General features: G+C 39.3%; 1 protein-coding gene across 2 annotated transcripts in view; it reads right to left on the bottom strand.

Annotated features, from left to right (window-relative positions):
* The window catches only part of LOC104559777 (macrophage mannose receptor 1-like), a 32,438-nt gene extending 22,515 nt beyond the window's left edge, over window positions 1–9,923 (bottom strand). For both annotated transcript variants that reach the window (XM_061996181.1, XM_061996180.1), the window contains exons 1-10: window positions 9,789–9,923; window positions 7,722–8,120; window positions 6,356–6,529; window positions 5,229–5,393; window positions 4,807–4,923; window positions 3,827–3,970; window positions 2,740–2,922; window positions 2,409–2,563; window positions 1,231–1,344; window positions 434–549 (exon numbers count right to left, since the gene is read on the bottom strand). In XM_061996181.1, coding sequence (XP_061852165.1) covers window positions 434–549; window positions 1,231–1,344; window positions 2,409–2,563; window positions 2,740–2,922; window positions 3,827–3,970; window positions 4,807–4,923; window positions 5,229–5,393; window positions 6,356–6,529; window positions 7,722–8,120; window positions 9,789–9,849 — 1,628 coding nt within the window. In that variant the 5' untranslated portion in view covers window positions 9,850–9,923. The remainder of the gene's footprint in view (window positions 1–433; window positions 550–1,230; window positions 1,345–2,408; window positions 2,564–2,739; window positions 2,923–3,826; window positions 3,971–4,806; window positions 4,924–5,228; window positions 5,394–6,355; window positions 6,530–7,721; window positions 8,121–9,788) is intronic.
* Between the last annotated feature and the right edge of the window lie 268 nt (window positions 9,924–10,191).

The following is a 10,191-nucleotide window of genomic DNA, read 5'->3' on the forward strand; positions in this document are numbered from 1 at the left end:
TGTTACTTTGGGGAAAACAAGTCTACTTTTATTCTAAAAGGTCTAAGTTTGCAGATCTACATGTTACAAGTACAAGGCTGAATGGCTCAAATCCACAAGAAAGAATTGATTCCATGTTTATCTGTTTGTTTGTAACTCAATAAGTTTGAAAACAATTTGGCCATCTGGAGTGCCTAGGGGGTTGATTCAATTTCTTAAGTCCTGGAGTCAAAAACAGTGTAGCTGTATGTCTGCAAGAGCTGGAATGGTTGTATCAAAGACATACAAGCCCCTGATGTATTTTTTAATACCTCTTCAGTTCTAACATCAGTTTTGCAGCAAAGAAGTGGTTTCACACTAGACGCTATGAATAATTGCAAAGCAAGACTGAGGATCTGTTTGGCCCTTCTGTTTTGGTTGTACACATAAAAGGGTAAGAATCGTGTTTCCATACCTGTCTCTCACAGAAGCCAAGTAACCTTTGTTTACTTCACAGATTCGTTTTGCTTCTGAAAATGTTGCTGGTAACCGTCCCACAGAGTAGCAGTAAAAGCCATGCTTCATCCAGCCCTGTCAGTGTCAACAGTAGAGATGCATGTTAATACCACACCCCAAGTCAAAATTCATCTCAGAAGCCATGAGAAGAACCAAAGAGGATAATAAAACATAACTTTTGTTACTACAGCTCTGTGTCTTGCCTCTTCATAAAAAGGCATACAAGAGGTCTTTGCAAGCCATGAGCCCTGGTTGTGACTTGATGGTGGCAAGCACACTCAGACACTTTGTAGCTCCTTGTGTAAACCCTGCTCTGCCCTCTGGTTTTTTAAGTGTAGCTGTTGCAGGAGGCTACAAACAATCTGCAAAACAGTTGGCTCAAATATATTCCTGCCTCCTGTGGTCGATTGAGCTGAGAAGACTGTGTGCAACCCAAGACCAGTGAGTTACAGTATGAAAACATGACCGACATGCTCTGCAGAGTGTGGCTTTTATGTACAAAATGACCAGTTCTGCACAAACAAAGAGCTGAATGTGCTTCCTCATGTAAGGGAATGAAAAAAAGTCCATCTACATTTTGGTTAAATAAAGGAAAAAAAAAAATCCCATTAGTCTGGGAAGTATCAGTACATACAAAATAACAATTTGCTAAGGCTCCACCAAGAATAGTCAAAACAACCTACTTCTGTGATATTCAAAATCATGGTGGTGAAAGCAAGTTTCAATGACCTTTTGAGGGTTTTGTTGTACACTTACCTTCTCACAGCCTGGGTAAGTCACCTCATCTTCCCCTGATTCTTCTGCCAAAGGTTTCCTTTTACAGACATATCCAAGTTTTGTTTCACAAGCACTGTCAGCCCAGGATCCATCCTGATCATGGTAAGAAGAAACCACAAAGAGAAGTGAAATCTGGAGAAAATCCAGACCTCACAGATTCATCATCCTCAAAAAGAACCCTTCTGTCTTCATATGGCTGAGGCTGTTGTGGCTCTCTTCCTTGCCTTGCTGCTTTCTCCAAAACCCCCAAATAGGGAACACAATAAAGACCCTAAGGGCTGCACTTCCCCAGAGATATGAGAATGAGAGTTGTATAGATTAAAGGTTCAGTGGCTGATGAGAGCAGGAAGGAAACATGGTGTTCCACTCTTCTTACCAGCATAGTATTTGTTATGTTCATATAACCAGATGATAACACCAAGGAAGTGCTGGATAAACTAAACATAAAATATGAAAAATGTATTGTTTACATCTTTTTCCAAAGTATTAAAAATGTCATTTTATGCTGAGTGTAAGATAACAGTTTTTTGCACCTGATTTTTTGTGCCTCCAGTGATATGAGCCTTCAAAGTAGCTCTAATAAACATACCTTTCAGCTGTTTTAGGGGAAACATAAGGAAATCCCTGCTCAAAAAATAATACTGTGTAGCTATCAACAGCCATGTTGAATGTGAATGATGAGTTACTTAAATCTCCTGCCTGAAATTGATTGATCATAACTGTTGTGGGGCAGACCAAGTCCCAGCACAATGCACTACTATCCACTATAGTAGTGCACTACTATACACCTTCCTAGATCATAGAATCATAGAATGGTAGGGGTTGGAAGGGATCTTTAGATATCATCCAGTCCAACCCCCCTGCAGAAACAAGTTCACCTAGATCAGGTCGCATAGGAACATGTCCAGGTGGGTCTTGAAGAGCTCCAAGGAAGGAGCCTCCACAGCCCCTCTGGGCAGCCTGTGCCACTGCTCCGTCACCCTCTGGTCTCCAATCTCTCTGCACACACTGAGCAATTCTGTACTAAACCAAGTTTATAAAAACCTTCAAACTCCTGAACTCTTTTGTACTTTTTTTCATGTTTTTGTCCCAGATGTTTTCCTTTCCAGTGGCACCAAGGACAGAAGTACGAATGAAGGTGGGAAAGGGATTTTTACCTCTCCCTTCATAACAACGCAGTCTGCCTTATTCCGTGTGTGGATTGGCTCTCCATGATGCCACTTGGTATAAGTCACAGGTGTCCCATCACTCCATTCAAAATACATTTGAATCCTGAAGTCATTTAGACCAATCCACAGCTCATCATCTGGCTCTGAGAACACAGGTAATTGTAGGCATGGATATGTCTTAAAAAGGAACAATAATGTCTCACACTCACTTTTAACTGAAAAAGGACTTTTTGAAACATATTTAAGATCATGGTTACTGTGGTTAAAGAAATAACAGCAGTAGTATACAGATAAAATAATGACCTGCAGGAATACTCACTGTAACCAAGCTGAGAGACTGTAAAACTGTACTCCTCAACATTATGAATACTCGCCAGCTCTCCATCTTCTTTTCTACAGGATGACTGGGCTTCTCTCCATATTTTGGGTGTTCTGTAAATTCTATAGCAATGACCTGCATAGCCCACCCATTCCCTGGGGCACTTGATAGGCTTTATGTCACCTAAAAACAATTATTTCAACCAATTAATGAGCTTTTCTGTTCAGTGCTTTTATTTTATCAAAACATGATACTGTACTGACATGGATTTGAAATATTGGGCCACATACAAGCAGAGAAGAAGAGCAAAAGCCTGAGGATCATAAAGAACACAAAACATTTTTCCATCTTGATTCTGCTGGGAACTACCAAGAGACTCTACAGGATTGAGAGTGTGCCCCAGCGTTGACATATGATCAACCACACTGTTCAGTGCTCCCTGGGCAGGGTTTTGACTTGTGCAAAGTTGCATTCTCCTAAATATTCAGGCATCATTTGGATGTTAACAAGGGTTAGAAACCATTTCCAGTGCTCTGCCTGAATGCATCCAGAATGTACAAGATACCAACTATGATGTGCCATTCATCCCCTGAGACAGAATAATCTTATACACTAGTATATAGATATATATATACATAGTTGAAGGGGCAACTGCAGAGTTAGTTACGTGCTGGGAATTCTCAAGTGACGTAACTACACACCCTTTTCTTCACATACATAAGACCTAGTCTGCCTCCAGTGGACAGGGAACTCCATTGAGCATGAACTCTGCCTCACATTTTTTAGCAGGATACATTTGCAATGTATTTTTCAGAACACAGGTTATTCATCAGAATTTCATGGTCTGGATAACATGACTAAGCACAGAATCTTACCTTCTTTAGTACCCTGGGATCTTTTCAAAATGCTGAACAATATCTACACATCATCTTTAAATGAGCCAGAGAATTAAAGTCTCCTCAGTGTCTGACTCAGGTCAACAAGTCTAATCCTTTTCTTTTGACAATATGTTGTCATTTCACATATATTATCCACACTATATTTCTAACTCTCTGCAAAAATTGCCTTATTTTTTGGACCAACTTACCTGAGGCTATAGTGGAGGAATCTAAGGAGGAATTTCTCTTTTGGCAGATATATCCCAGTTTCTGATCACACCCCTGGTTTGCCCATCTGCCATTCCTACCTTGGAAGGTCCCACATATTTTTCCAGATTCCACAGAGGGATTTCCTTTAGGAAAGAGGCACAGAATCCCTCAGTTAACACCAAAAATTTTTTCCTCATCACAGGAAGGAACACTCAAATCTTTTGCAGCTGCAATAGTCACTCTATTCTTTAGAGTGATAATGCCCAAGAAGGGCAACAAGTTCAAAAGGGCTGACTCTTCACATATGAAACTTGCAGAGAAAAGCTTTGTAAAAGTTCATCTAAGACATAATTCCTTATGAGATGGTATCATTGCAAAAGATTCAATATCCTTTACTGTTGAACACTGGGCACTAAAAATGTATTTAATTCCATGGGAGTGCTCAGCCATTGGATTTCCACTTGGTCACAACAACTGTTGTGAAAATACATAATGTAGCAACATGCAAGATGGTGACTTAGATCCTAAGAAAAGACTGGAAACTTATTAAGATACAGCACATCAGATAAATGTCCTAACTGAGAATAATTGAAAATACTTTTTAAACATTTTTATGTAATGTTTGTCTTCATTTTTCTTCTTTTCTTTTCTTTAAATTCTCATTATATGAAGTTTTTCATAGGTTTTTTTTTGTTTGGATTGAATCATCTGCCTGATGAGAAAATGATGGATGGGAGAAAAATAGGGTGGGGTGAAGATGTTTGGTTTCAATCATTTTCTTGGATAAAATATCTACTTCTTCTGGCAAATTCAGAGTTAATGATTATCTTTCTCTGGTGTGATCCCTGTTGTTGTAATATCCTACCAGTCCTCTGTAACCTGTGAAAATTCTATGGAACCAAAGGAAATAAGTAACAGGGATCTGGGAATGATAATTGTGGCCCAGGTGCTGATTGTAACCTCAGAAAAATGCACTTACCTGGAGCCCAGTTTAGGTATCTGAAAGGACTGCCCCCAACCCATTGCCAGCCACTGTCAAGTGCACTGAAAAGACCAGTCCAGAGCTTTGCATTGATGCCTAGGTCACTAGTGAGACCTAAATACACAAAAGAAACAAACTGTGAAGTTATTCAATGTCTCTGATTTTAGAAGTTACTCAATAAAACTTGAAAACAATATTTTAGAGCCTGGAAAAAGTGTCATAGTAGATGTCTTCTTTTTTAATACAGATTTTTTCCACTATTTTAATACTTTTTTTGAGAGAGAAAGCAACAACCTTAAGTAAGAATGTAACAAAGGTTTATTTTCACAAGGTGAGTCTAAATATCAATGTTAAAGCCCTCAGAGTTGACCTACATTTGAAACATATGCATTAACTCATTTGTTTTTTTTCTACTTTACCTAATAAATACATTTGTTCATGAAGGTCTGAGACACTTAATAACTCTGCATTCTGCTGCTGGCAGCTTTTTCTTGCTTGATGCCATGTCAAAAGTGACTCTGAGTTTATCTGATAGTGGGTTTCTGTCACAGGATTTGTTTTCCAAAGATTGTTGTGGATGATGTCTATAAAACACAATAACAGAAACCTGATGAGAGAATTTTAATTGCTAACACAGGAAATAAAATCTTCATTGCAGAGTATAACTGCCTATGATTTGCTATTTTTTTACATATGATTTGTCCCACAAATATACTTTGTCTATTCAATACTAAAAATGCATTAATCAAAGAATTGTTTCTCCTTACAAACCTAATTTTTATATATTGACCCTCTTTATTTATATAACCTATGTCTTTCACAGCTCAGCCCACATTAACTCACTCACTGATATAGTCTACTTGTACAGAAGCATTTCTCTGTTCTCCATACAGAAAATCTTGGTCTCCACACCCATTTCTTACCTTGGGATCCCTCTTCCCTTCTACCAGATCTCCCAACATGACAGAAATTATAGTTTCTAATCAATCAGAAGTGAAGTGGGGGTGAAGGGATAAGTAATTTGTGCTGGAGTTGTTGGAAAGCTGTGTTGGGCGATTTGTAGGTGTAAGGAACGCTGGAGCACCTAAAACAAGTGAAGGTCACTGTCTGTTTCCTGTACCCTTCCATTCACTCCATCTCTCCTGTTCTCTACTCCATCCTATGATACATCACCTTCTCCTTTTTCCCATATCTCACCTTCATCTATTCCACTTCTTTCTGCCTTTCATTTCCCCTGACTTTCATCTCTGCCAGTCCTAGGGATTTTCTCTTCCTTTCCCCATCAGTCCCAGACAACCCTCAGAATACTCCCTTTATGTACCAGTCTTGGGAGCAATGTAGGACTATTCCACATCTGTGATGGATAGACACCGGGAATGAAGGGCAGATACCTCACTTTATCATTGTATAGCTCACCAGTGAACTAGGACATCCTGAATCCAGCTTGCTATCCAATGCTACTTGCATATCCCAAGGAGATTTTGACCATGAAAACAGGTTAAACTTTTACTTAATGCCTTTCCTGAAATCTTGATAAATAAGTTACCTTTTAGTGGACAATATCCAAAAAACTGATCTTTATCAAAATCTGAAGTTGTTGCACACCAGAGAGAGCCTGCACTGCCACTCCGAGGGATGCACTCAGCATACCATTTACCATTGCTTTTAAAAGGGAACACACAAGGTGCACCAAAGGCATTTCCTCTCAGTGTATAGATATCTACAGAGAGAAACACATATCAATATCAGACAGCTGGCATCACATCTTCACCACAGTGTCTGTTCATAGCCAGTTCTCCTTGGACACAACTGAGTTGTGCAGGAGCTCAACACATCAATACATCATTACCACAAAGCCTTCCAAAGCTGTTGTGCAAATCAGGTATCACTACAAGATATTCAGACTCTCAAATAACCCTTATTTGGTTCTCAAACTCTCAGTTTCTATCTTTTTCATTGTTATCAGGACTACTTCTGTCAGAGCTGCTTCTGACTCAGCTTTTCCCATTGCATACATCGGTCCTTGGATGGTATTTAGGTCCTCTTTCTCCCCCCACCCCCTCCCTTCCTCCTGTATGGTTGAACAGGTTTGGAAAGGACATATCAGTATATTTTAATAGTCTTCATGAGAGGAAATTATATCTTACATTTGCAAGTCACTCTGCTGGGAAGTGACCTTCCCATCTCTGTGCAGTTTGATTTGCTGCTATCTGAAGAAAACTATGGCAAACTTTCTTCCAATTAGAACTGTTGTAGAGAACAGCAAAAATTTCATCCACAGTCACAGTAGAAAAGCTATTGAACACTTGAGCCTGGATATGCACTCTGCATAGCCAAGGAGGGATAATAGTGCAGGAAAAGGAGATCTAACTCTCCAGTGTTCCTTTGTCAGGGTGTTAGAACTTACTTCAGCCTAAGCTACTAAGCACTAATTTTCCTTTGCTGGGCTAGAGAAACACCAGGGAAACACTGACAAAAGTGGATTACATCTATGTTAACTAGGTATTAACTTCTTAGAGACAGTATATTGTATAATCAAACAGTATATCAGACAGTATATCAAAAGAAAAGTGACTCTATTTAAATATAGCACAATCACTACTTCTACAAATTGATCTGACATATTTTGAAACAGACATAAATTTCCTCTTGTTGTACAAACAGAATTGCCATTATCCCTTATGATTACATCATAAGCCTTTACCATTTTATTCTACCACTTGAAAGGATTGTACTTTCTGAGCTATGCAGAAACACACAATCATATTTGCCTTGCATTTCTATATGTAGTTAACTCTGCTGCTTATATCACTCTAAGAAAAAGATTGCTATATGACAAGCAGGTGGTGGAATGCTTTGTAAATAAAGGTAGTCAAGTTACCTAGAAATAAAGATTCATTTTCTATACTCACCCTCATAGCGTTGAGAGCACACATTGTCTGCAGTTCCATGGATTTTCCACCTGCTCCCTTTACCTGATCCTTTGGACAACCTGATTTTCTTCCCCTTCCCTTTGCCATAATTGAGAAACAAGTCCTTGCCATGGGTTGCAAGTGTGTCGTTTCGACACTCCCACCACTGGAGCTCATTTGTCTTGTTACAGGATTCCAAGGTGATGGCAGCCTCATCATTCTTGGTGAGCACTCCCAGGCAGAGCTTGAGAGCCATGCTCAGCAGCTGTGTGGCAGAGACCCACCTGAACTTTTGAAACTCATCATGTTCATCACAAGCTGCAGTTGTGACCGAACTAGAGTTTTGAGCTTGGGCACAGAGCTTGCTATCTTCATTATAGATTGAAAATATTCCACTCTCTATAAAATAAAATGAGAATGCAATCATCTGAGGAGAGATTTCTTAAGAAGTAAGTCAGTTATTTGCTATTTGACAGTCTCCAACCTAAAAACACTGTCTGTTCTATAGAGAAAGAAAGGAGTATGAAATATATTAATCGAGAAGTTCTTTAGACACAAGCAACATAGAAGCTGAAAATAAAGCTCTTTCAAAAGAAGTTGTGCTTCTCCACATCCCTCCTTAAAGCATGCTGTTCTCAAAATGATGTTTAAAAAAAAGACCTTTATCAATTTCAGGAGTTCTTCACAGTTCCACCATCACACAGCATGCTAAACAGGCTTTACTTTGCAAGTAAAATGACTTTTTACTTTAGAGCTATGAAAAGAAATGGTTTATGTACTCAAAATTCAAACATTTTTATATTGGAATGACATTGTGGTTTTCAGCTCATCAAGCAAGTGGGATATGTTTCAGTTTTGGTTAATGATTTTGGCATTTTTTGTCAACTGTACAAAAAGTTTTAATTCACAGAGCTCGATTTTTTAGCTTCTCAGGAGGGAAGCTACAACTTGCAGCATCATCACTTCAGTTCTGAGCACAGTTAAGCTAAGCAAGTATCCTGAGTGCCATTAATAGCTACACTTGTAAATAGAAACGTAAGTCACTGCACAACAGGATTTTGTTTCTTAAGACCAGCTTCAAAAAAGGGCCACAACTTTAGCCTGCTCCAAACCTTGACCATTTTTACAGCTCGCCTTGCATCCTTTAGCTCCTCTCTAGGCAATAGCGACATCATCCACCTGGCTTTGCTGTGCTATAGAGCTTTACTGCCACACAAAGTTTCTTGTCAGGGGTGGAATAGTTAAGTGGAATTTCCTAAGCCCCTCCTCCCACATTCTAAAGCTGACAGGGAGTGGGTGAACAGCCTCAGTGTTGTTTCTCTGAAAGGCTGCAGACCTGAAAATGTCAGATGGCGTTTCCCCTGGCACAGCTCTCCTGCTCCAGTTGCTCTTGAGAAGGTTAGCAGGTGATGGGTTAGAACTAGCTTGGTCTTACACAAAAACCTGTACAGGAACTATTCTCCTGTAGTGGATTAGAAAGTGTTGGCTAGACCCTGGTGCCACTCCAGCAATAGCATTGCACTCCTGGAGTTCCCTAGCTGGGAGCTTCCTGCTGGAAACAGCTGCAGACGTAGCATCATTTTTTTCCTTTCAGCAGTAGGATTGTCTGAAATCTAACAGGCAGAAGATTTTAATGTCTTTCCTAAAGTTGACAGCTTCCAAATAGGATTCCAAATGCAATGATTGATATGCCATAGTCTATATGAGTTGCAGAAGTCCAAAGCATATATCATGCAGTGGTTCTGTGCATGCTGACAGGACTCTGCCCTGTATTTTGTGGCTATTCTAACCTTCATTGGAAGAGTTTCAGATCATGCATTCATTTGGCTGACTTTCAAGAAGCAGAACTGTCTAGGTTGTGCCCACATCTGTTGGTATATTTCTTTCACTCATCCCTCACCTTGAAATTTGGATTAAGGAAGCAGAATGTCTATACAGATACCAACAAAGAGTTGAACAAATCTGTTTTAAATCACATGCTCTAATTAGGTGTAAACTTACTGTCCACCAAGGACATGGCGAAAGCATGAGAAAGAGTTTGCAAACCTGCAGAGGAAAATGACTTACCAGACATTTGAAGAGATGTACCAAAGGAAAAGAGAAAAATCAGGAGCAGGTAGATAATCATGGCCAAATGCTTCACTTCCTTCTCCCCTTTACCTCAAATCAATGCTGAAGACCAAATCTGTGCCTTGCAAGAAAACCCTTCTGCGCTGAACTGAATTAACAAATCCTTTTTAGCTTTTAAGAGCCAACAGATACAGGGAAGTTCTGAGCTGCAAATAAGGAACTCTTGTTGTGTCACATGAGTAATTTTGAAATAATACATTAATGAATAAGCTTTGCTTTCTAAGCTAGTTTTCTCTACTGTATAACAATTTTCTCTTCCATGGAAATATGAGATTATGGAATCATAGAATCGTTTATGTTGGAAAAGACCCTGAAGATCATTGAGTTCAATTATTAACAT

The sequence above is a fragment of the Colius striatus genome, chromosome 5 (assembly GCF_028858725.1).
Source record: "Colius striatus isolate bColStr4 chromosome 5, bColStr4.1.hap1, whole genome shotgun sequence".
Lineage (NCBI taxonomy): Eukaryota > Metazoa > Chordata > Aves > Coliiformes > Coliidae > Colius > Colius striatus.